The 26,925-nt window shown below is 39.1% G+C and overlaps 1 protein-coding gene across 1 annotated transcript; it reads left to right on the top strand.

The window, feature by feature from the left end:
- The first annotated feature begins 6,198 nt into the window (after window positions 1–6,198).
- cysltr3 (cysteinyl leukotriene receptor 3) lies at window positions 6,199–24,998 on the top strand. Its single transcript, XM_085402280.1, has 5 exons — window positions 6,199–6,310; window positions 12,724–12,907; window positions 20,192–20,359; window positions 20,702–20,869; window positions 24,004–24,998. Exons 1-5 carry the CDS (start codon window positions 6,304–6,306, stop codon window positions 24,518–24,520), a joined length of 1,044 nt encoding a protein of 347 aa, XP_085258406.1. The 5' UTR covers window positions 6,199–6,303; the 3' UTR covers window positions 24,521–24,998.
- The last annotated feature ends 1,927 nt before the right edge of the window (window positions 24,999–26,925 follow it).

Below are 26,925 nucleotides of genomic sequence, written 5' to 3'. Positions count from 1 at the left end.
CGCATGAAAACTGTGAAGATGAACAAACACTGTAGTTCACAGTGTCTCTGACAGACAGCACAGAGACACACTGACACAGTCTGAACAGGTTTGATGATAATCAGGGAAATTTAACGTCAAACCAACTCTGGACATGTTTGATGTCTGTCTGCTGGATGATCAGAACATCTGTCTGTACCTGAATGTTCAGTGACAACACTGAGAGTCTGAACAGCAGCAGGAGAAAAACTCTGAGACATTTCAAACAGGCTGCAATTCAACAGGAGGCTGGTCTGAATCCTGATTCTGCTTCTTTTTATGTTTTCTGTAGATCAGAAAAACAACAAAATCAGTAACAAGAAGCACAGCAAAAATTGACAGACCAACAATTAGTACTAGAGATCCATTCTCTGTGTGTCCTCCGTGGTGAGCCGTGGTGGGTTTTTGATCTAAAAGACAAAACAACACAGAGCAGAGAGGTTAAAGGTTGGAGACTAGGAGATGGTGAACTACAGAGACCACAGAGCTTTATTTATTTGTAAAACAAACTTCCTGAAATTCTTAGGTTTTAATATCAACACTTTTGACTACTGCAAGTCATTATTATCAGGATTATTAAATCTTATGATTTAATAAAGAAATTTGCAGACTTGCACAGAGATGGTAAAATTATGATGACGGACAATGGAGATGAAGACAACAGACGACGAGGACAGAGAGGAACAGGGGTTTACACCAAGGAGGCAGTCAGAGGGAACTCGGGACAACTGGAGACATTTAAGGATGCAGGGACTGACAGAGACAGGGAAGACGTCTCATTGGGACGAGTAAAGTTTACCTTGACTGGATGGGCAGCTCTCTGGGTGCTCAGCAACCCCAAATCTAATCTAATCTAAGATGTGATATTGATGAGCCCGTTAACTTTCCAGGTTTCAAACAGGTTAAACTTTATTGATATAGCAGCTCTTCTCCCATCTTACTGGCATAAACATTTAAAGCACTCACAGCTGATCTGTCTACAGCAGGGGTTTTAGTTTCAGTCTTCATTGTGTGTTTAACCTCTTCATATTTTTCTGATATTGTAATTTTATCTTCCTTTGTAACATCTGCCGCCATGGCTGTGGTTGGTCAGATGTTGCCATCAACGGGGAAAATCCAGGATTAACTTAGCGAGTTGCTAATCAGGTTCGTGTGATTGTTTTTCTCCTGACTGATAATGTTAGTGTGAATCCAGATAACAGAAAGATCCTGTAGCCCTACAGAGACAGAAAACAGGAAACACTTGACCCCTGTTTCAATCCAGGGGGTCAGTGTTGACATTGTGGAGGACTATAAATACCTTGGAGTACACATTGACAATAAACTGGACTGGGCTAAAAACACCACAGCACTTTACAGGAAGGGCCAGAGTCGTCTCTATTTTTTGAGGCGACTGAGGTCCTTCAACATCTGCCAGAAAATGCTGAGGATTTTCTATGAGTCTGTGGTGGCCAGTGCGATCCTCTATGCTGTTGCATGCTGGGGGAGCAGGCTGAGGGTCGCAGATGCCAACAGACTTAATAAACTGATCCGTAAGGCCAGCAATGTTGTGGGGATGGAGCTGGACTCCCTCAAGGTGGTGTCGGAGAGGCGGATGCTGTCCAAGATAAAGACAATGTTGGATAACACCTCCCACCCACTCCATGACATGTTGGTCAGTCACAGGAGCTCGTTCAGTGAGAGACTGAGATTACCGAAAAGCACCACTGAACGACACAGGAAATCATTCCTGCCTGTGGCCATCTCCCTGTACAACGCATCCACTTAACACACTGTTTGCTGCTACAACTACACATGTTTCTTTTCCAAATATTTATTTATAAGTGACTTATGTATGTATGTATGTATGTATATATATGTATATATTGTACTATTCTTAGTTAGCGTATTGTCTGTCTTGTCTTAATGTTGGTTTAAAATGGAGCACTGTAACAAAAAATAATTTCCCCCAGGGATCAATAAAGTATTCTGATTCTGATTCTGATTCTGATTCTGAAAACGCCACATTAAACCTCCCCGAGTGGGTTTAGGACCAACAGTGAAACATGACAGACTGCTGTGGTTGACCTCTGACCTCTAACTGATCCTGTTTGATCTGTGAAAGGATGAGCTCAGATGAAATCAGGTGTGTGAGGCAGAGAAATAAGAACAAGGACTTTGGCTACGTCCACACTAATGCATTTTCGTTTGAAAACACCGTTTTCTCTCTGTTTTGGCTCTCGAAAACGCATACATTTGAAAACGGTGCTTTCACATCGCAGTGTGCACAGCTAAAATGGAGACTTTTTGAAAACAATGACACATTTTAGTCATGTGATGCAGTCAAGTGACCTATTAAACTTAGAGAGCAGAGGGCATCATACAGCAGTTGTTTTGTTTGCTCTCAATTTTGACAGCCCTATCAGTTTGTGCATGCTTCAGATAGATTTTCTTCCAATTCTCTAATTCTCACTCGCTTTTGCCACTTTGTACTGTTGTGTTACTCGCAGCAACAACTCCATCTCATTGTTAGTCCATTTAAAAAACTCGGTGCTTTTCCTCAACATTTTCCCGCAACGTTTCAAAGAGCCGAGGCAGCTGAGGCAGGCCTTGCATTTCATACTTGTGCTCAATGTGGATGCACAACTCTGTTAAAATGAATGAAAACAATGGTGGGGACGCTGAGCATTTTCAGACAAAAACGCTGTTTTCAGATCTCTCCGGGCTAGTGTGGACGTAGCCTTAGTTTAGGTGTGGTTTCTATTAAGGAAGGGTCTTAAGTAAGCATGCAAATTGTGACTATTTTTTAACATTTGACACATTTATAATTCTGTGTATTGCTTTTGTCCTTCAGCTCCGGGACTGTTCATTGTTTTGGGATGTTTATCTTCCTGACCGGGTTGGAAGGATGGACAAATTTTATTGCTCTGAGTCATTTTGTAGGCCACACTTAAGTTATAGTATGTTAATTCCCAGATTGAATAGAATTTTTTATAATTTTGTCACAGATCGTAAAACAACCTGTAGCTGTGATCCATGCAGAGAAGGGCAAGGACCATGGTTGGTTGGTTCAAGGATCTGCTTCCTTTGGTCGGCTGTCAGTCTGAGAACTGCCTTGTTTTAAACGTAGGTCAGGTTTTATAGAGGTCCGACTGTCTGACTTATCTGAACATGTAGAGAGCGTCGCTGCAGCTTCCTGTTTGGCCCCTGATGAAAACACCAGAACAAACGTGCTTATCACAGGAAAAAAAATCTGTACGAGAGCTTTTCCTCTTTGATAAAGTTTTTGTGAGAGCTGGACCGGAGGGGTTTGAGGTTTACAATCAAGAATCAAAAGTATGTTAATTGAAATAAAAGGAGAATAAAAGCAGTGCGACCGTTGTCTGTTAACTCCCAGTGCTCATCAATGGGACCAATGACAGGAAGGTAAAAAGATAAGATTACAGCCAAACATCCAAGTGCTTGATGATAGTTTGGAAAACTTATGAACAATGTGAGTCCTGAGCCTCTCCTCCTGTCTTTATATTTTGTGGAAAATGAGAAATAAAAGCAGTGACGGAAACGTGTCCAAACATTAATGAAAAAGCATAAAAGGCAAAACCAGAGTCAGGTTAAGAGTCCATATTTGGTGTGCCCACCTTTGTTCTACAGCACAACCTGAACTCTCTTAATCAGATCTCTTGTCATTTCTTTAAGTCGTCTTTAGGAATAGTTCTCCAGGTGTTTTGAGTGCTTTTTGCTTTTTGTTCTGTTCTCTGTGAAGATGATCCACACTGCTTCAATAAAGCTGAGGTCCGCGTTCCGGGGAGGCCAGTCCATGACCGATAGTGTCCAGGTATTTTATTGCATTGTTAGTATGTTTAGGTTCATTGTCATGCTGAAAAATAAAGCTGTTTCTTTGCAGAAGGTATTACATGGTGGCTCAAACAACGCCCGTATGTTTATTCATTTATAATTCTATCAATTTTAACACGGCCTCCAACCCCTCTGGCTAAAATGCAACCATGCAAACCATGACGGAGCCTCTACCATGTTTTACTTGTGTAGTTTGGCGTGCCTCAGCCTTTTCCTTGACAACTTCTTGGCAGACATTTTTCTACTGAGACCATTTCTGATGAGGCTTCAGTATACAGTCAGGTCCTGTGTCAGCTGTTTGCTGGATCTTTGCCTACTTCCTTATAACGTGACTTTCAGACACTCCTCAGCACTGGTTCATTGCTTGTGTTCGGAGCTGTTTTTATGCTTTAATGATTCATGGGACTGGATTCTAGGATTTAAGGACTAGACAGGAAATGAAACAAAAAGCAGCCAATGTAAAAAAAATAAAACAAAACAAATAACACCACTGCTCAGAATAAAGGCAAGAAAGCTTCCAAAGAGATTTCAGGCTTTGCTGAAGAATAAAATACTGACATTGTAGCTTGTTATAACTGTACAAACTCTCTTTTTGCCGTACAAGCTGTATTCCCACATGTTTCAATGAATCAGTGCACCTTTTTTCCATTTTCCTAATGAAATATAAAAACATGAGGGGAGGTTTGAGACTTTGGGGCATCTCTGTAATTACACAGAATGTTCTCCGGCCCATTTTCTTTTTCTCACTTCCTTTTCCATTCTTTATTAAGCCCTCATCCCAACTTTTGTTTTAGATGTGTGGCTGCCATCAAACTTAAAATTAAGTTTGTGCATTTTATGTTCAATATAGGTATTTGTTGTGCCTGGAAATGAACAAATAAATGAATGAATGAATGAATGAAGTAATACGTTTCCTAAAATGATACTGTTCTCAGTTTGTACGTTTGATATTGTCAAGTCCGGCAGGAGCAGGACAAAAAGCTAAACTAAGTGCGGCAGCTTTATTGCTGTAGCTTGAAAACTCAAGTCAGGCAAGGGGGGAAAAGCCTGAGTGAACGACACAACAAGGAATCGAGGGAAACTGAGGACATAAATGCACACAGGCTCAGGAGAGGATGGCCAACAAGTGGGACTCATTACAGAGTAAAGTGACACAGGAAGCAAAACTGATGCCGGATGAGAGATTATCAAAATGAAATGAATGAATGAAACTGGAATTAACAAACACAGAGACGAGGACAAAGACATGTGAACTTGACCCTGGGGCTAAGGATAGACAGACAGAAGACAAGTGGGATGACAATGGGACAAGAAGGGAGAAAACACAGGGAATACAAACATAAACCTAACCTGTGACAGGAAATGCAGAAAGACACTAACATTATGAGGAACCAAAGGACTAGAAGCAAAGATAAACTCAGAAGCACAAAGAAAAAAATATTATACTAAATAATACAAACTGAACATAAATCATCACTTTAATCCAGAAAAAGTCAAAACAAAAAACTAATTACTGGGTCAGACGACCATGACAACAATGCTTTTATATGTTTTTATTTATATGTTATTCAGCATGCCAACTAGTTATTCTTCATAACTACTTCCCTGAATCGGCAGTGGGTGATTTATGCACCTGCAGCTTTCCTCGCATGTGGTAGTCATTTCTCACGGTCAAGAAGAAGAGAGAGAGCCCACGGCCCTCATAGGAGTCGTCCTTGAATAACACCACTACTGTTAGTCAAACACGTTTATAATTTTGCTGCTTAGTAAATTAGTTGGACTCAAAATACAGAAGAAAGAGGAAGAGAAATTATTACAATCAAAGGGATGTTTAATTTTGTGTAACTCCTCCTGTGTAACTTATGAAATTACACAGATTCTGTATTTTTTTTAACTAAATTAGAAGAAATATTTTTTTCTACCAATTTAAATATATTTGGTATTCATTCAGGTGTTGGGGGTTTTTTTCCAGGAGAAATATCACACTGTGGATGTGGAGGTGAGGATGACTGAGTTGTGTGACGCTTTTCTCTAAGATGCCTTCAGTTACAGGTAATTTTCAGAGTGGATTTCTGGTTAATCCTTCACTCGGTCATGTAAACAGTTTGGTGCTTTCCCCTAACTAAAATGCATTTCCACTTTTAGAATTGGATTTCAGTTAAAAACTGGACCCACACAGGTGGGGAGCTGTAAACAGGAAGCAGCTTTAAATGTAAGTGAGTCTATATTTGTCGGCAGATTCATAAGAAGTCATGAAAATAAGAGGTGTGTGTTGGCTCTCTGCCCAGACTGTAAATGTGTGTGTGTGTGTGTGTGTGTGTGTGTGTACACGCCTACTTCCAACTAAAACCACACGACACACCCACAAACTCAGTGACTTGGAGAGCGGTACAGTGCAGCTGTGAACACACACTACAGGACAGACGGGTAAACGGATGAGCCTGTGACGAGATGAGCGGTGAGTGAAAATGTTCAGTTAATTAATGGAGAAAATAAAAAGCTGGAAGCAGCGAAGGGTTAAAGAAACTCTTTACCCAACAGGCTCAGATTGTGCTTTTCCTTCACAGCCTTACATGGACTGCAGTAGCGTTAGAAACTGACGGCTCTGTGTTCTGTTTACTGACACATCAGCTGCTGTCTTTGAACTTCTGCCTTTAATTTTAACTGGATCAGGTGGAAACCTGTGTCATCTCTGTGTCTTAAGTTTGTACTTTATGTTTTTAAGACATTAAAGAAATGACAGAAAAATGTAAACTGGAGCTCAAAGATGTAAAATAAGAAGAAGAAGAAGGAAAATAACTGTGAAAAAAACTTTTCTATAAGAAGAAACCTTTGAAATGTAGTAAGTCTCTGTGATTTGAAAACCTCCTTTCTCCTTGTCATTACGGTTAAACAGAGCTTAAGCTTTTGAACAATGAGTGATGCTGAGGTAGGTGAACCTGATCTGAAATCCTCAGGTGCAGCTATGTGAAACTTGATGCGACAGAGAATAAACGGGAAATAAAGCAACATCAAACATAGAGTGCTTCCAGATGGGCTCTTTCATAACATTGAAAAAGTGGCATCCTGGATCCATTAGAGGGGCCGTAAAGGTGGGCAAGGTTTAAAAAAGCATTTTATAGTCTAAAAAAAATAACTCAGCCCCTACAGACAAGCAAACAGAAGAGCCAAAGGACTTCAGGGAGATGCTAAATAACATGAAGGAGACACAAAACGACCACATGAAATACTACAACGAGGTTTTATGTGACTGCAAACTCAAAGTGACGACAGTGAGAAACACAACAGGTTGAAAGCAGCCAGGAGACAATAAAATCATAACATGGCGGGATCACAGAGCTGTGTTCTTAATCACAAATCACTGCTTTTTTACTATTGAATAAGGTTTGCTAAAAAGGGTAAAAATACGCTATAAAAATAAGACACAATAAAACATGTTTGCCTAAAAACGTCTTCATTATTAAACAAGTTGTAATGAAAATATTTACTCCACTGCTCTCCAACCTGGTTGTGAAAACAAGTCTGGGTGTATGGGAACCTGTGGGTGCGGTTGAATATTCAGTCTTGCTTGGGAAGTTTCCCAGCTAAGACAAGTGGCCTGTTATTAGTTGGGTGGCAGCCATAATGAGACCTGTTTGAATTGTCCCAATACCACAGAAAGGTGCTTCAGTGCTTATGTCATCCTTCAGCAGAGGAAACACTGCTTCATCCTTTTTGACGGAACAGGAGGCAACTGCATCCTATGATTCATAGCTGTGCACCATTTTTTTTAATGATTGCATGTATATTAGTAATAAGTTTTGTGCTGTAACCTGTAGATCAGTTTAGAATTTTTGACAACAACTGAAAATCATACTGCATGAAGAATGTAGATCGTATATAAGCTCTCTAAATTATTACGACTTTAATAAAGTGGAAAAAAAAATTAAAATTGATTCATGTTTACTTCAGGTATGCTGGGATAAGTGATGGATGGTGAGAATTTTTCATCAGCCATAAAAACCTCAAACAAAGAGCAGCAAAAAAATCAATAATTTAACGGTTATTTGTTTCTTTGTTTCTAAAACTCCAGCCTTTATAATGAACTGATCTTTTTCACTGGTTTTACTCATTTATACAACCCAATTAAAACAGCTGGGGTGAGATGAACATTTTGTACTCCATGTGGAAGAGAGCTGGAGATTAATAATAAGTAATATAAAAGTATATAATAATATATAATAATAATAATTAAATACACAGTGAGTGAAAAAGAAACACTGACTGTATCATATCACAGTGTGAGAGCGAAGTGCTCTAATAGGGTGATATGGTACTACAAGGTCATTGAGATAAGATGGGGCCTGATTATTTAAGACCTTGTATGTGAGGAGCAGGATTTTGAATTCAATTCTGGATTTAACAGGAAGCCAATGAAGGGAAGCCAAAACAGGAGAAATCTGCTCTCTCTTTCTAGTCCCTGTCAGCACTCTTGCTGCAGCATTTTGGATCAGCTGAAGGCTTTTCAGCGAGTTTTTAGGACATCCTGATAATAATGAATTACAGTCGTCCAGCCTGGAAGTAATAAATGCATGAACTAGTTTTTAGCGTCACTCTGAGATATTCACAAAAAGTTAAGTCAGTGTCTTATATATAAATTATATAAAAATATACTGTTCAGCTGAGACTGGAGAAATAACTTGGATGAGTGGCAAAGCATTTCTCCCACTGAAAAACCTACATCCAGATGAACAAAATCTCTTTACCTATATGATTGAGCATGCATCAAGGCATCTGAGACAGGATGTTTCTAATTTTAGAGACACAAGAAAGCAGTCATCCATTTCTGTTTAAAACCAGTTAAGCCTCAAATGGCTTGCTGAGCTTCCTGCTTGAAAATGACATGCACAAAATGAATAGAGTATTTCTCTGCAACAACAAACTCTGTGTAAACAGTCTTGGCATAAAAATGAAGCTAACACTTGTGAAATTTCATCAGAAGTGTAAATATTAAGATGAGATGAAATTTTACTTTGTTACTGAACTTAGAATACAAAAAAAGTAAGTAAATTTTTTCCTTGGCTAAACTTTTTTTTTAGCATATAATATTAGCCTACATTATTGGTACATGCTTTAGTTCACATTTTAATACAAGAATTCAATAATCAACATAGAAACATAATCTGTCCAAAGATTTGTGCTAGCAGAAAGTTAGCGGCCATCCAGGTCTTTATGTCTTTAAGACATTCCTGCAGTTTAACTAATTGGTGTGTGTTATCTGGCTTCATGGACAGATAGAGCTGGGTGTCATCAGCATAGCAGTGAAAATGTATGCTATGTCTTCTAATGATGCTGCCTAAGGGAAGCATGTATAATGTAAACAGAATTGGTCCTAGCACTGAACCCTGTGGAACTCCATAATTAACCTCAGTGTGTGAAGAGGACTCTCCATTTACATGCACAAATTGGAGTCTATTAGATAGATATGATACAAACCACTGCAGTGCAGTACCTGTAATACCTACTGCATGTTCTAATCGCTCTAATAGGATATTATGGTCGACAGTATCGAACGCTGCACTGAGGTCTAGCAGGACAAGCACAGAGATGAGTCCACTGTCAGAGGCCATAAGAAGATCATTTGTAACCTTCACTAAAGCTGTTTCTGTGCTGTGATGAGTTCTGAAACCTGACTGAAACTCTTCAAATAAACCATTCCTCACCAGATGATCTGTTAGCTGTTTGACAACTACTCTTATCTTTCTTGGATAGTTTGATCATAGTGGCTTATTGTGTATATTTGGTGCATGTGCTGCTATGTCATAATGACCAGAGAGATCTCTATCATACACAGATGGAGCTATGCCTTTAGCCCTAATGTTTCCTCAGTTGAGATTATCATCAGATACAGAATGACCACACAACAAAATCATTTGAGGGAGCAACTGCAGAGCTTTACAAGTAACAGAGATAATTTTACTGTTGTTTTGTTGTTGTTGTTGTTGTTGTTGTTCTTTTTTTGTTTTTTAGCAGAGTGCAAATGAAAGCAACTGTAAGACCTTCTATCTGTAGCCAGTCACTGTGGGCCAAATGCAGTAAACTATTTTCCAAAGAGTCAAAGTTTGCAGCAGCCAGGCCGAGCAGTGCTCCAGTATTTGTATTCAGTGGATTAAATATATATGGGGAGATCAAAAGTAAACAATGTTCAGAGTTGATGCTGAGAAGAGAAAAGTCAGAGGACAAACTGTTTCATTGTTTAGGTGCTAAATGATGCTGAAGTAATGAAAACTAAACTGTATGTAAATTATAGATATTTCACAGACACAGAGAACAGAGTGAGTGGGAAACACCAACGCTTACTTTAGCGGAGGTTTTTTTTATTCAAACCAATGCTATGTGCATGCTTTGGAAAGGATTGCTGGCTTTTAACCTTTATTATAAATGTGTCAGTTTATATTTAATGGTTTTTTGCAAAGCTCATATAAAAACGATGTACTTGTCTTTTGATGAAAGGTCATAAGTACGTTAGCTGCCAGCTCTGTTAGCATGTTCACTTAGAATGTTACATCCATAAAGTCTGCAGATAATATGGATGTGAGGTTGAAATTTTAATGATAAATTCCATCTAAATACAACAGGCGAGGGAATACTTCTCTGTTGACTTTCATTGAAGTTATAAAATAAGATCACAGCTTTTAAATCCTGAGGTCTCTAAATTGGCCTTAATTTCTTCTCATTCATTCTCGCATTTAACATCAAAACACTTGATTGGAATTATTAATCTTTTTAAAGACTTTATATTGACTCTCATCCATTTTCAGCCCCAAAACACAAAACCACTCATTTTCATTCAACATAACCTCTTAGCACCAAAATTATCAATGAAATCTCTATTTGTATGAGATCTCTGCATGAGTTTTAAGGTATAACATCTGAAGCTTTCTGAAACTATGCGTGTTTAGCATGTGGCTAAAGGGCAATTGTTGGGTTTCAGTTTTATTTGAGATGAATAAAATCTTTAGTTTTTTACTGATAGAATAATTACTTAGAAAGCTGTAGACATATCAGTAAAAAAGAATTTGTGGGGGCAGCTGGAGACACGATAACTGGCGCCTGATAACGGTCATAGCCACCTCTTAGCTCAGTACCTGCAAAACAAGCAGCTTGTCCCCTCCAGTTTTAACTGATTAGATAGATGCCCATTCTCTACCTGCTACTTTCATTTTTAAAAAAGCATAACTCAAACTGTTGTTGTTCATCTTTTTATATATATTGTCAAAGCTGCTGGCTTTTACTCTAAAAGCATACTAAAGTTCACCAAGACACAGGTCTGTCTTAGCCAAGTAGAGCTTTTCTGTTTTGTCCAAACCTCAAAAGGGATTAACTGTTTTTTTTAGTGGACATTGTAGGCTTTCTCGCACAGTTAACCCTGCTTGTGTAAGTCAGCTATTCTCCACCTCAACACATGTTAGCCTACAACATTCTTCTTTTCCATTGGTATTTTCTTGAATGTAGTCACTGATCGTTAAAGTGCTGTTTGTTTCTGTTTTTGTGGACACACCTTAAAAGGCTGGTATAAATGCAGTGCAAAATGCAAAGGTTATATTGCAGTAGGGAAATGCTCTGGGAAACCTTCATCTTTTTTACTTTTCATGAGAGAGGTTTTATTATAAACTCCAGAACATGTTTCAGCTCTATAAGGCTACAAAGTCACACATTCACCCCATCATAAGCAGATCTCTGCCAAACTTTGAGTTAAATTTAAAAGGATGAAATATAATCGTTTATGCCGCCTCCTCACAAACAGTGGATTTCATAAGCTATTTAAGTCCATGATTATCATTTTGCATTCAACAATTTACATTTCATGAGATAAGCATCCAGCTGGACAGCCTGAATTCAAATATAGAGTGCAGGAACAAACAGCGCTTTTCTCACCTGCTGGACCTATTAATAAAAGCAGCTTTATTTAAAACAGGCTGGCTGTTTTGGTTTTGTATACCTCATATAGATGCACAAGAGTGAACAGTTTCCTGGTTGTGCCTTTTTTGTTTAGGCTCATTCAGACATCTCAGCTCTTATCACAAAATTATCTTCAGTTGATTGGCATCTGCAGTCTGACCCAAACTTCACCCATGTGCTTTAGCCCTGAGATAACAGCTGCACGAGGAGGAAATAAAGCAGTATTTTCCTTTTAGCTGAATTTTAATAGAAGCAAACATTAGACTAAAAAGTCCCTCTTCTGTGACCTGAAACTTAAAGGTAAAAGAAATGCATAATGTCCCCATCACCAAAGTGTTACTAACTAATTGTTTCTATTAACCAAAGCTTTTGCTCTGAGGGCTGCTGACTAAAAGCGAACCAAATATTGTTTTTGTTCATTTACAGAGCCACTAAATATTTATCCTGCATAAAAGGAGACTGTACATAAGCCCCCTCCTTCTGAATTTTTGGAGTCTCATTATTAGCATTTTGCCACAACAATATTAGTGTTGTGAAGCTGGATTTGAACCTATTTCGATAAGATATTACATACCAGCTAAAACAAACTAGCTTAGTTAGCTAAAAATGGGTATTCCAGTATTTAGCCACATCCTGTCCATTACCATCAAGCTTGACAACAATACTAATTTAAATAGCGTTTCCAAAGAAAAAAAAACTTTATTCAGTTCTACAATCTTTTAAAGACACTTAGCTGGGCCTCAGTCATGCTGAGCTTTGCCCTGTTATTTTAATACACTAATGGTATGTATAACACTTCTGATATATTTTGTATTAAATGGTGCGTTAAAAATTTAATTCTATTGAGATTACAGATGATTGTAATCTCAACATTCACATTTCTGACACAAAAAATCATCTTCTACTAAAAATATTTGTGTGTTTCACCAGCACGACAGATGAGCATGACTGTTGCCACGAACAACAACACTGCAAAGTCCCACTTGGCATGCTTCCACGAAGATGATGCCTTCAAGTACAGCGCGTACAGATACACATATCTGCTCGTGTTCCCTGTGGCGTTTATCTGCAACATCGGGGCGCTGGCGGTGTTCTTCAGGCAGAGCAGCCGCAGGTCAGGACACGCAAACACAGAAACATGTGCCTCTCTTTTCTTGGTTCTATGCATTGACTTATATTCAATTTACTTTATTCATATATGTTTTAATGTATTTCATATATACACATATATATATATATATACATATATATATATATATATATATATATATATATATATATATATATATATATATATATATATATATACATATATATATATATATATTAGGGGTGCAACGATACACAAAATTCACGGTTCGGTTCGGTTCGATACTTTGGTGTCACGGTTCGATATTTTTTCGATACAAAAAAAATTTTCATGCATTTTTAATTTGTCATTTATTAAAATTATAAATATATATTTTAACTCAAAAGTACAGTTTTTAAATTTAACCCTAACCCTTGTGCATGTTTTTTATTTTGACAGCGAATGCGCACCTGCGGACCACTTATGTGCAGCCCTGGTTATTTAGCTCGTCATATTGCAGCCACAGAAATTCTTTTGTCCATGAAACCATAAAGCTGCACTTTCTTTTTGCCTTATAGTCTGATTTGTCATAACTTCTCCGTTTTGTGGTAAGCTTTTCTTTGGCTGTCACTTCTTCACCCTGACCTGTCTTATTTGGCTCAGCAGAACTGAAATGCTTTTACACACACACACATAAGCTCAGCGATTCTCTGCGCGATCAACCTCTCACATGTTTAAGCTGCGGGAGATTTCACTTGTCATGTTTCCATAGTAAGCTAACGATTAATAAGACGATGTCAGAGGAATTGGTGCACAAATTATCATCACTCACAGATCAGTGCTGTCGCTCTCTATACACAGTTCGCACGATTGCAAAGTGAAAGCAAAAAAACAAGCGCAAATTCAAACGCGACTTCAATATGTCACATATTGACAGTGGCTCACCGATGCCAATGACATAATTACCCAGCTACATTTCTGAAAGAATGCAAAAGCATTGACATATATTTTTCCTACAATAGCCCGACGGGCAGGGAAGAGATAGATTTTGGTAGCCCGACTGAAAAAATCGCTAGCCCCAGGACGTCGGGCTAGCGATATTGCAAGCCCTGTATCTGATTGAGGAATCACTCATCTTTGGAAAAGAGAGTTTATTACAGAGAAATGGCTCTTTCCAAAATAAAAGCTATACTATCCGCTTCTTCTGGGCTATATTCTCAGCAGCATAAGGAGAATCATGTGCTAACAGCTGTCTAAATGACTCGGCTAAAGTTAGTAGCATGCTTGCTTTTTTTTGTCTGCTTCCACTTGTCTTTGCACTAGGATGATGTCGGCGTAAATGTGCAGTCATATTCGTTGTGTTCCCACTAGTGCTTTCAGGTTAATCTCGTTGAAATGACCTTAACGCCACAACACGGCAAATCTCCGTTAACGAGCTACCGCCGATCGCTCCGTGCATGGGGCTAGACGGCCAACACGTTAACGAGCTAACTGCGCTAACACACTAGTTCACACCAATGTAATTGAGCATTGCATGGCACATCCAACATACTGTTTTACTTTAGTCCATGACTCGCTTACCTTCAGGGTCATAAGTCACATGAAAACCAAAATAATTCCAAACGCCAGATCTGAATGAGGTTCAATTTGCCTGTTGCAAGGAGAGCTTAACTTCTGTCTCGCTAGCTTGCCCTGTGCTCTTCCTTCTGACTATGCTGTCTGTGTTGAGCGCTCAGTGGATCTGCGCTCGACAGTGCAGCCTAGGCGGAGTAGTCGAACACAGATTCACTGAGCGCTCAACACAGACAGCATCGTCAGAAGGAAAGTTGATAAAATAAATTACAAATGTTGTATTGTTCGATACATATGCGTACCGAACCGAAAGCACTGTATCGAACGGTTCAATATCGATATGAATATCGTTGCACCCCTAAGATATATATATATATTACATAATTGTTACTATGCAAACCCACAAACACACATCAAGTTTCTCCTGTTCTCATTGTTTACCATTACAATAGGCAATTAGCAAACAAAAAGCATGTCTCTATCTCCTGAGCACTCTGAGATTATTGTAATTTGTTCTCATTATATAAAACTACTATGAACATCCCTGTGGTGAGGTGTGCGCACACCCAAATACAAATCCCAGAGGCCAACTTAAACATAAAAAAATCCCTTTACTGGGGTGTTACAGGCCATCTGGAAGGCAGTAAATAATCATACATCTAGGGGGGGCTCATACTAGGGAGCGCAACAAGTATGCAAAAAAAATAGATGCAAATTGAGGCTCTAATAGACACACAAGTTAAACAGGGAAAGAACAGCTAGGTGGGGAGGTGGATAGGACCATCGTCTCACAGCAGAAGACCAGGATTTGAATCTAGTGTGGGGCCTTCCTGGCATGTTTTCTATCTGGTTATGTTCCCCAGTCCAATTGCATGCATGGGGTTAGTTTAACTGGTTATTGTCTCAGTGTCTTAGCCCTGCAGTAGATTGACAACCAGTCCAGGCTGTAACAGGTCTGATGCACTATGACAGCAGGGATAGGCTCCAGCCCAACCACAACCCTTAGTCTGACAAGTGGAAGAAAATGGATGAATGAGTAATCAGGGACAGTGAAAATACCAAGTTGACAGTTGAAACTAAGACATTAACAAAATAAGTAAAAGTAATAAGCACCAAAAGACAAATACCTCTAAGATAATAAACAAAAAAATCAACATAAATCAGAATCAGAATCAGAATCAGAATCAGAATGGGTTTATTGCCAGATGTTGAGGTTTACAACATTAGGAATTTGCTGCGGTGCTTCAGTGCAAACAATAAGAATTAAAGTGCTATGTAGAAAGAAAGATATGTGCATGAAGAGGATCATTTCAAAGATGAAGACATCCAATGAGATCTGAGAAAACATTAAGGAGGTTAGGCTAACTGGTAGTCTCAACACTAAAGAAAACCACACTGTAGCAGAACCAGTTCTTGCTAGAAAAGTAGCAATGACTAATAGTCTGGTCCAGACTATTAGTAAACAGAAACTGGAAATGATAAGTGCAACCATAATATGTTTACTATAATTACAGAATTCAAAGAAACATTAAATATAAACTTAGAAGTTCCCACAGAAAACTAAAAATAACCCCACAGATCCCCACAGGCTGCGACACTGTGACTTACAGCCATCGTCAGAGCGTTGTGTCAAAGGGGGTAAACAAGAATCAAAGGTTCTTCTCCACTGACATCCATCCAACTCCAGTCTTCATATTCAAAACACACAAACATGTGTCTGTAACTGAGATCTAAGCGTCGGCTGTAATCCGCTGAGGCCATTGTTGCTGTTTATCATTAAAAGAAGTAAATATTTCTGTTATCTGCACTTTTGCTCTGAGTTCAACTTTTTTTCACCCAGCAACATCAGAAAACTCAAGCATGCTTATCTTTGAGGACTTCAGTGACTTTCATCAACTGCTAAAATTTTAAAACATGAGAATTTTACTGTTTAGTATTAAAATATTTTGTATTTATTCAGAGCAGAGTATAGAGGTCTGATACTGGCATTGGGAGACGGTTGCAGTTCCAGCCAATCCCAGAGGAGCACTTTGGTGTCGTACAGTGAACCATTGTCTAAAAACCCCAAGAATCTGAACCAGAAAGACGTCCTTTTTTATCTAATGATTCATTTCAGGAGCTTGAAGTTCTTTTTCCTCGATGTTGGCGGAGGACTTTCTGTTTACTCCTGCTGCTGTTTAACTGATGGGCTTTCATTTTTTTTATGGATGTGGAAGAATGTCGTTGAACTTTCACGGCTTGATGGTATGTGGGTGGTTCTTTGTCTCGTACTGCTCAGCAGTGCGTTGAAGAAAAACACGTTTTTTGTCAACAGGTTTATTCCTATTTCACAGTACTGAAATATTTCACACAGCAGCTTTTGCTTTTTAAACAAAGATACACCAGTAATAAAGTAAGCTTAAACCTGTAGTTCCTGTTTCATTACATCAGAATTCCAAGTGCAGAAAACAAACTGGTGGCTTTAATAACAACGACATACTGGAACTGGCATTTTTCCATTATTTTATGGGCAAACGTGATGAGTTTGTTTTTCCAGCTCGCATCAGGTTTACTGTAAGGTAACCAACCTGCTACTCTTCTTCTAACAACTCACTGCATGTGCTTTTTCACATCCCTCAATTTCTCATGCAGATCCTCTCTCGACAAAGGGTCCAAGCAAGACAGATATTTACATATTTTCATATTATATTGTTACAGCTCTGCTCACAAGCTGCAGCAAGTAAAGGGACCTTCTTTATTTGAAAATAATTAATCATTCAGATTTAAAACAAAACAGCAGATGGCAGAGAGCAAGAAGTGTTGCCTTCATCCACACTTGATATATTATGTAGACAGTTAACAATTAAACCCAGGCAACACCCAGAGAAACTTGCACTGCCACTGCATGACCAACTTCTAGAGCAGAGCTGTGCATGCTAGTGTAACAGAGAAACACCAATAAGTTCCTATAAATACTTCATCATAAAATAAAATAATGAATGAAATGAACAAACGAAGCCCATATGTTGCAACGCTGCAATACTTCATCGGTAACATCATGTTGGACCTTGATAGACTTTTATTGAATCCTTGTGTGGTGTTCAGGTCTGTTGGACCTGTTTTCATAGTTTATCAAAAGAAAAGTATCCAATTATTTATTATTTGAAACTCTGATTTCTTTCTTTTGAATTATTTCTTACATAAATAACACATTCATGTTATACTTCAGGTGCTTGGGTCTTTGTGTATATGTGTGCTGTGTCTTTCTACTCCAGCCTTTCCTACACACAGTTGCAGTACCGTTACATTTCCTTGCATTACATTTATTGCTCCCACATCCATACACATTTCTTCTGGTACACAACGGACAAGAATTCCTTGTGTGGATGTGCAGGGGCGTAATTTCCAGGGTGGTATATATATAACCCCCCCCCAATAAAATTATGAACTATCTTGCATAAATAGGCTCTTGATTGTCTTTACTGATTTTAGGTATTACCAGCAAAATAGCATGTTTTACCCAGATTTATTTATTTATTTATACAGTGATCTTGACACCCCCCCCCCCCCCCCCCCCCCCCCCCCCAATTTTCAGCACAAAGTTACGCCGGTGTAGTTGTGTATCGCTCAAGATGGGGTAAAGATTCCCCGCTCAAGAGGGAAGATGATGAAGAGCTTCAGAGCATGAGACCTTTTGACTTCACCAGAAAAGATCTAAATCTCTAAAAAGTTAAAGAGTTATTAATATCTAACAGTCTGTGATTGGGCTTCCCTGACCCGTGTCAGCGTGCATGCTGTACTGAAGGCCGACCTCATATGACTGCGTGAAATGTCTGTTTACTTTTTGTTCATTTCGTGCTCGTGGGGTTAATTTGCTTATCAAATTGCATACAAATTAGGGGCAATATTATGGCTACCAGCTTGTTTATGCACCATGCAAACTTGATCTCATGATAAGATCCAAACTTGGGATAACCGTCACGCTCTGTAATTATGTGCAGGTGCGTTCACAATAAGAGTTCTATGTAGTTAACAGTGACCTCCATGCAGCCTTGCTGTGCCTGTGACTGACACCTGACATATGTGAGTGATGAAGCCCACATAAAGGCTCAGATCTCACCAACAAGGTCTCAGCAGGGATGATGAGACAGAGTACCGGGCTGTGGTCGACTCCTTTGTCACGTGGTGTGAGCAGAATCATCTGCAGCTCAACGTGGCAAAGACCAAGGAACTGATCGTGGACTTCAGGAAGACCAGGAAACACTTGACCCCTGTTTCAATCCAGGGGGTCAGTGTTGACATTGTGGAGGACTATAAATACCTTGGAGTACACATTGACAATAAACTGGACTGGGCTAAAAACACCACAGCACTTTACAGGAAGGGCCAGAGTCGTCTCTATTTTTTGAGGCGACTGAGGTCCTTCAACATCTGCCAGAAAATGCTGAGGATTTTCTATGAGTCTGTTGTGGCCAGTGCGATCCTCTATGCTGTTGCATGCTGGGGGAGCAGGCTGAGGGTCGCAGATGCCAACAGACTTAATAAACTGATCCGTAAGGCCAGCAATGTTGTGGGGATGGAGCTGGACTCCCTCAAGGTGGTGTCGGAGAGGCGGATGCTGTCCAAGATAAAGACAATGTTGGATAACACCTCCCACCCACTCCATGACATGTTGGTCAGTCACAGGAGCTCGTTCAGTGAGAGACTGAGATTACCGAAAAGCACCACTGAACGACACAGGAAATCTTTCCTGCCTGTGGCCATCTCCCTGTACAACGCATCCACTTAACACACTGTTTGCTGCTACAACTACACATGTTTCTTTTCCAAATATTTATTTATAAGTGACTTATGTATGTATGTATGTATATATATGTATATATTGTACTATTCTTAGTTAGCGTATTGTCTGTCTTGTCTTAATGTTGGTTTAAAATGGAGCACTGTAACAAAAAATAATTTCCCCCAGGGATCAATAAAGTATTCTGATTCTGATTCTGATTCTGATTATGCAATGTGTGAAACTTTACAGAGTCACAATAAACACAAAGATATCAGTAAAATACATGTGTCTGCTGGTGAGATCAGCCTGGAGTCTCAGTGGATTATGATGTTTGTGAGCAATGCTGTGATCTGTAAGGAGTAGGGAACAGGTGGAGGAGAGCCTGGAGAGGTGGAGGCATGCTTCAGAGAGAAAATGACTGAAGGTCAGACAGAATACATGTGAGTGAATGAGACAGGTGGAAATGTGAAGATGCAAGGAGTAAAGATACCAAATCAACCAAAGCAACAGCAAGAGTGCAGTCAGGGTGGAGGGGGTGGAGATGAGTGTCAGGGGTGACATGTGACAGAAGGACAGCAGCAAGAGTGAAAGGGAAGGTTTATGAGATGGTAATGACCTACTGTCAGGGTTGGTTTGGAGACAGTGGCACTGACAGAAAGAAAGGAGGTAGCAAAGCGGAAGATGTTCACCTCTTCATTGGAAGAGAGCAGGATGGACAAGTTAGAAATAATGCATCAGACGAACAGCTGATTTACTCATTTCCCCTTAGAGAGCCCCTCTCCTGTTCTCTGTTAATCTACTGGCCTACAAAGCTGTGAGGTAACACACGCCTAGTTGCCTAAAACTGAACCTCTTATTAAAATCCACATTCGGTTGCTCTTCAGCTGTAAGTTCTTCAATAATTAAGTGAAAATGTCAAAAAACAAAACAAAAAATGACTTTTTTTGTCCCTTTAAGAGACTTTAAATCATCCATCTTTTTCCTTGTCCCCTCAGGAGGTCGGCCTCCTGTGTGATCATGATGAACCTCGCCATATCAGACGGCAGCTTCTCCCTGACCCTCCCGTTGCGATTGGCTTATTACTTTAATGAAGGGAAGTGGTTCTTCCCAGACTGGATGTGCCGACTGTGCGTCTTTGGCTTCTACGTCAACCTGTACACCAGGTAATTCACATTCACTGATCATCACATCCCTTTAGGGAGCATAATTAAGTTTATTTGTAGTCCCCCAAAATATGTGTGAAATCATTATGTTCAGAATATGAGTATATATAAAAGTAATAAAGTAAAATAAAAGTAAAAAACAATCAGTTAGTGACATCAAACAAACAAACAAAAGCAAGTATTGGAATTAAGCATTTGCATTATGGGGACGTTACGTCCTCAAACAGGATGAGTCCATGTGTAAGACCTCACATCACCAGCTATACCAGTAGACAAGCACACATACACACACTTAAAACAAACGACAGACATTTACTAAAATAACCCTCTTCCGCCCATCAGCATCCTCTTCCTCACTCTGCTGAGCGTGCTGCGCTGGTTGGCTGTTGTTCAGCCGCTCCGTCACCGCTCTTTAGCTACGCCTGCTCGAACCTTATGGATCTGCCTGGGAGTCTGGGTGTTTGTGGGCGGATCCTCTGTGCCCTTCCTGTCCAATGGGGTTGTACATAGGTGAGACATCCCGCAGCATGTTTTGTTTTCTTCTTTGTTTGTTTTCTTTTTTACGAGACAGAATCTAATAGTTTAACAAATACTTTATTTCATGATAATATCTATTAATTGTTTTTTTCATTAATTTTTTTAAATTGGATTTAAAAAAAATGTTTAGTGAAGGTTCATTTCAAATGTTTGGATTTGATATTATGACTTTTTTTTTTTTAATTTTACATATGTAGATCCTTTTCAGGTTTTAAATTAAGGGCTCAGGGCTGAAAAATGTTTATTGTGATAAAGCCAGTTGAAGGTGTTTTTCCTTTTTTGCATGTCGTTGTTCATTGGATTCACTGGACGTTTTAGAGAGATATAAAAAGTTGCGTCCATGTGGTTTTATCCTTGATTTGGCTTTAATGCTTTCGCACAAACTCAGGAGGAACCTTGTTGGAGTGTAATCAGATTAGCTGCTGACTGATCCCGTGCTTCCTGCTTTGTCTCATTTTTTTCAATGACAAAATTAACTCACTCTTGAACAAGTTGTACAAGGTCTGAAAACCTTTCCCTGACAAATGAAACCCCCCCCAGGTGTTTTCATGTGTTACAGTTCTCTCTCACATGTGAAATGAATAAGAGAGCAGATTTAAGCACATCCCAAGGCCTTAAAACCATTAAACTGGTTTCCGTGTGGTTTATTAGTAGGCATTGTGTCTTGTGTTTGGATTTCCAGTTAAATTAACAGTGATTTCACGCCTGTGATCAGTTTGTGTATACTTATCATGATAAATTTCGCCTGATATTGTCACGGTTACTGGAAGAACTTAAACAAACAAGGAGGCAATGTTTAGCATTAACAACAGTACAGCAAACCTTCCTCACATATTTTCCAACTGAAAAAAACAACATTGTCATTAGTTACTATCTCTCCTCTGCACAGCCTTTTCATAGACTCTGGAAAAGACAGACTAAGCTTTCCTATCTGACAAGGGCTGAATATACAGAAGTGTTTTAAAATGCCTGCATTGTGCTGTCTGATAGCATCAGAGACTCAGAGCAAAAGAGCCTCACTCCATCTTCTTTTTATAATATGAATGCAAATAAATACAGATTCTTTTTGGATCATTAATCACATAAAACTGCTTTAGTAGAGCCCTAAATTATAAGTGTATAACTGGAAATGAACAAAATCGGCCCACTTTCCCTGACAGTGGTCTTTGTAAAATTGGTCCGAGGAGCAGGAAATGTATGTCTTCCTGTGTACAGGAAAACTAACAACTCTGTCCTGATGTTGAGGGGAGATGATAAAAGCATCAGGGAAATGTCTCCTCTGGGAGGTGATGATAGAACCGAGTCTTGCATGTTTTGGCCTACTGAGCAGAATTAAAGTTGTTTTTTGGCTCCATTTGTTATGGAGTTCTTGTCCACCTGAAGATGCAAGATTCCCAAATAAAACAACAGTCTCTTTAGACAAATGCCCCCCAAAAACTGACTGAAGATCTTTTTTATCTTTACAGTATTGTAGTATGTCATAAATTTCTAATCTGTAAAGTAAATTTGCCTTTGAAAAATAACTGAAAAAAGTATGAAGAAAAATTATTTAATCAGCATATTTACCAACTGTTGGTTCTCATCACTTGTCAGGCAGTCAGACCATTTCCCCAATACTGGAAACCTTAAGTCTTAGCACTATTTAAACGAGTGAAAATGTAAAAAAAATACTTCTTTTTTTACCATCAGTGACGGCTGATGGCAAAAATTCTTTCTGGGGTGGGGGCACCATTGGGTCTGTCGACTTTTCATTCTTGTCTTTGACTGAGTGCCTTAAATATGTTGCAGTAAATAAACAATCAAATTTTACTTTTACCGTTTCAGCGCTTGAAGTTGCCATCCTCAGTCAAAAACTAGCTAATGAGTTAGTCCTTGTTCTTCTCCAGGACAAGAGTCCCTGTGCTGTGGCGATGTGTGAATGTGTGAATGATGCTAAATTGTCCAATCAAATTCTTAAACAAGGCAGATTTTTAAGGCAAGTGATCAAGGACACATAAACCAACTCCAGACTTCCATTTTGCGGCTTCCATGGAAGGAAGTCGATATATATGAACTTAATGCATAATCTAATGAAGTTTGACCACTACACACACAGTCAGCCTCAAATAGACACCTGAGCTATGGCTTTTTTTTCAGCCACTGCACACATGGTGTCAAATCAAATCAAATCAAATCAAATCACTTTTATTGTCACATCACATGTGCAGGTACATTGGTACAGCACATGTGAGTGAAATTCTTGTGTGCGAGCTTCACAAGCAACAGAGTTGTGCAAAATACAAGAATGGCTACATCTGGAACTAATAAATATATGTACAATATATAATAGTATATGCTAGTATATGTCACAGCTCTAAAAAGCTAGCTTAAGTGTCTAAGCAGTTTAACATTAAACAGCATCACAACACCAATATGCTTATTATTATTTTTAATGAGCAGAGTTGTAATACTTTATTTATTCATTGTCAAGCTTCCCTGCAGGACTCTTAACTTAACAGTTGAATGTTTCTAGTTCAATGGATGGTGGCTTATGTTGGAAATCTTTGTGCCAGTTTATAATTTTCTAACCATTTGTGAGGTGGTTCTGTTGGATTTCAACACATTAGCTTTATCTGGTAATTCTGAAATATATAAAAAAATATTGATATGCACTAACGCCTATAACACTGCACTGCCGTAGAGTGATTGAATAAATAAAGTTCAAAAAGGTGGCGGCTGGGCTGTGGGGTTTTTATTTATGCCTTTCCTCCTGTCCTCTTGATTGTATTTGGAAACAGTCGGACATGCTGCAACATGCTCAAAGAAAACATGTTCAATACTCATGCCAATGTTAAAAGTCTGTGAAGGTTCTCAGTCATCCAGGTCATCGTAGTCAAAGGAGCTTGCAAAGAAATGTTAAAACAACAAAAACAAATATAGGTTATGGTGCTTCTAAAAGGTGCTTCCTTAAACCATAACATATGTCAAGCTAATCCAAAGTTAATAATCTACAAATTTAATAAAATGTCACAGAAACACAGCTGAATCTATTTAATTAATTTAATCAAACAGTTATGTAGGTATGATGGATAAAACATCATTTCTTTGCTTGTCTCGCTCTCTCTCAGGAACAATGCAACTCGCTGCTTTGAGCCAGAAACCCCAAAGTCCTGGTCGATTATCCTGGTGTTAAACTACGTGGCGGTGACTTTTGGTTTCCTCATACCTTTCCTCACCATCATCATCTGCTACAGCAAAATCATTCGACAGCTAACGGCCGACTCGAGCCCTAGCGGCACCAACCTGGCCAGCAAGAATCGCACTCGCAACCGGAGGCGCTCGGTGCATTTGGTCAGCATGGTGACAGCGACCTTCCTGCTCTGCTTTCTGCCCTATCACCTGGTCCGCTCGCTCCACCTGCACGCTGTGTGCAACCGCTGGAACTGCAACATCTTGCTGGCCCTGCAGCGAGGGGTGGTGGTGACCCTGTGTCTGGCAGCGTCGAACAGCATGGTCAACCCGCTGCTGTATTACTACTCTACAAGGACGTTCAGGGAAAACATGAGGGAAGCCCACTCCTCACTGCGGTCCAGCAGAGGAGGGTCCATCAAAGCATCAAGCATGAAACGGAGGAACACCAGCTGAGGAGGCTGTCAAAGTGAGGCTGCTAACAATGTTCCTCATAAAAGCTTTGAGTTAGACTTTGTTTTATCTACTCCAGTGGAAATATAGATGACATTCCACTAAAGCTCTTCTTTCCTAATATGGAGTGAAAAGCCGGTGGAACTACATGACTGAACTTTTCACTAGGACTAAGAGTCCCTAAAGGGACAAACAGACCAAAAAGCTACCAGGAAGGACCTGAAGGACTGTGAGGAGTTGAGAATGGTTCATGAGTTTTAATGGACTCCTAAACCCTTCTCAAATGACTTTAATGGGTGGTTCTGAAGCGTTCTGGGGTCTTTGAGTTCAAGGGTTACCCAAGAGTCTGAGAGGTTGTGAAGTTTCAGGAGTTGTTGAGAAATTCATATCAGATTGATAAGAATAATTCTGTTCAAATGTTGCTTTTGCCAAACTGTAAAGTACTTCTAGATGCAAATCTTGCCACTCTTCACATTCCTCTGAGCACTTATTTCACCAGTTATTTTGAAGCAAATTCCGTTTTAATTTTAGTAAAGGTGGGTCCATAAAAACTGCATGTAAAACTCACCTGTCAGATCAGGTAAAATTCAGCTTCTTTCTTTTGATTTTCCTGTCATGTGTTTGGTATAAAAACCAGAACATGGAAAAGTTGCAGAGTAAAAGCAGCCCCATTTCTTGCAGAGTAACAGCGCCCTCTTCAGGCTTTAGTGAAGTGTTTGGAGAAGTTACTGAGTCCTTTTCTTAATTATATGCAGCAGGAGACTGCAGACCATAATAAGCAACTCTGAGCAATTTTGACTTAGGGAGAGGCAATTAATTCGATTTTGATTTAAATTACGAGTTTGGGTTCATTTGATCATTTTCATTGGAACATTATTAGAATAAGATAACTGGCATGAATGCATTTATTTTTTCTTTGCGATATAAATCAAGTGGACCATTTTGCTTTCCAGTGGTGCATTTTTGTTCCCTGCTAAGCTCAGTCGCTTTTTAGTTCAGCTCTACAAATATCTCGTCTAGGGGTCTTGAACCCACAACTATTTTGGCAACGAGTAAACTCGATCAATTACAAAATTATCTTATACATTTTTCATGGAGAAAAATAGATAAGTTTATGAAGTCCATCACAGGCAACCAAAAGTCTGAAAATCTTTTTAATTACAGCAGCAGGTGAAATGTCAAGTTAAACACCACAAATGTAGCTTAAAAACAGGATATTATCATAGCAAGACTTGTTTGTGGCTATTTTGTGGGATTCCTTTGGTCTAGAATTGCTTAAAATATATTTTTTGATAATGAAGGTGAACCAGTGGAAAGATATATATATAGAGAGAGAGAGGGTTAAAAATGCACTTTTCATAAGTTTAATGAAAATCTATGGAAGGTTTCAAACTGTGAAACAGCTTATACTGAAACACTGTTGTTGATTACTTCTTCCACCTCTGACTTCATCTTTTTGAGGACTTTGGATGACATGATATGTACTAACACTGCGCTTTGTTCCCGAGTGTGAGATATTTGTGTCCGTGTGTCATTATTGTTGAAACATATGATGCTGTTTCCAGTGAAGAGTTGTTGTTTACATGTTTATTTATTTGCAAATAAAAACTTCAGGGACATTTCACATGAAATGGAAACATCTCCGTTCCCTCCTTTCCCCCAAATTCATCTTCCTGTTTATTTTCCACAGAACAGAATTTTTTTTCTTTGGATTTACTACATTATATATTTATTTATTATTGAAGGTCAAATATGATTGTCTCATCCCTGTAGGGGTCGCAGTGGGACCCTGTGTGCACTGAGCAGCAGTGAATGATGATGTGTTTATTTGATGAAAATACACTGGCCCTGAAGTTAAACAATAACGATAACGCACAATAAAATGTGTGCTCGCTTTCAGTTTTAAGGTTTTAGATATCAGAACATAATGCAAAGTCTGTTCATCACCTCAGATTAATAAAAACATCCATATTCCCCCATGTCCTTGTTTATTTAACACGAATTAAGCCAAAGCAGTGAAAACCTAAGCTTATATAGTAATTGAGAAAAAAAAAGAGCTGCTAATCAAATGCAGTTAATTAACTGATGATCAGTAAGATGATGATCAGATAACCACCTGCATACAACCAGAGTCACAATATTTATTGTCATTGTACAAAAGCTAAAACCTAATTGTATCAAGTCCCACTGAGTGCAAAGAGAGCTGGGTGGGATGCGTCCTTTGGGAGACTGTGGGCTTTACTGTTGCAACTGTGATGATCTTCTGTGCATTCAAAAAAGCATTTGTAGAAGAACAAGCAGCTCCTCAGCTAGGGTGTTGTTTTACCTTCTTGACTAGTGATGTGATTTTAGTTTTCCAGAATAGATCATCATCCAGGTGCAGGCCCAGAAATCTGAAGTCAGAGACC

The sequence above is a fragment of the Rhamphochromis longiceps genome, linkage group LG3 (genome assembly GCF_057381845.1).
Source record: "Rhamphochromis longiceps isolate RC_006_pf linkage group LG3, R_longiceps_female_GT1.1, whole genome shotgun sequence".
NCBI classification, from domain to species: domain Eukaryota; kingdom Metazoa; phylum Chordata; class Actinopteri; order Cichliformes; family Cichlidae; genus Rhamphochromis; species Rhamphochromis longiceps.
This window is presented reverse-complemented; position numbering and strand designations above follow the sequence as displayed.

What these genes read in the sequence shown, in the direction of transcription:
- cysltr3 (XM_085402280.1), top strand. An exon ending in TTCAGGCAGAGCAGCCGCAG is followed by an intron (nt 12,908 to 20,191) that starts GTCAGGACACGC and finishes TTGTCCCCTCAG; the next exon opens with GAGGTCGGCCTCCTGTGTGA. An exon ending in TACGTCAACCTGTACACCAG is followed by an intron (nt 20,360 to 20,701) that starts GTAATTCACATT and finishes TCCGCCCATCAG; the next exon opens with CATCCTCTTCCTCACTCTGC.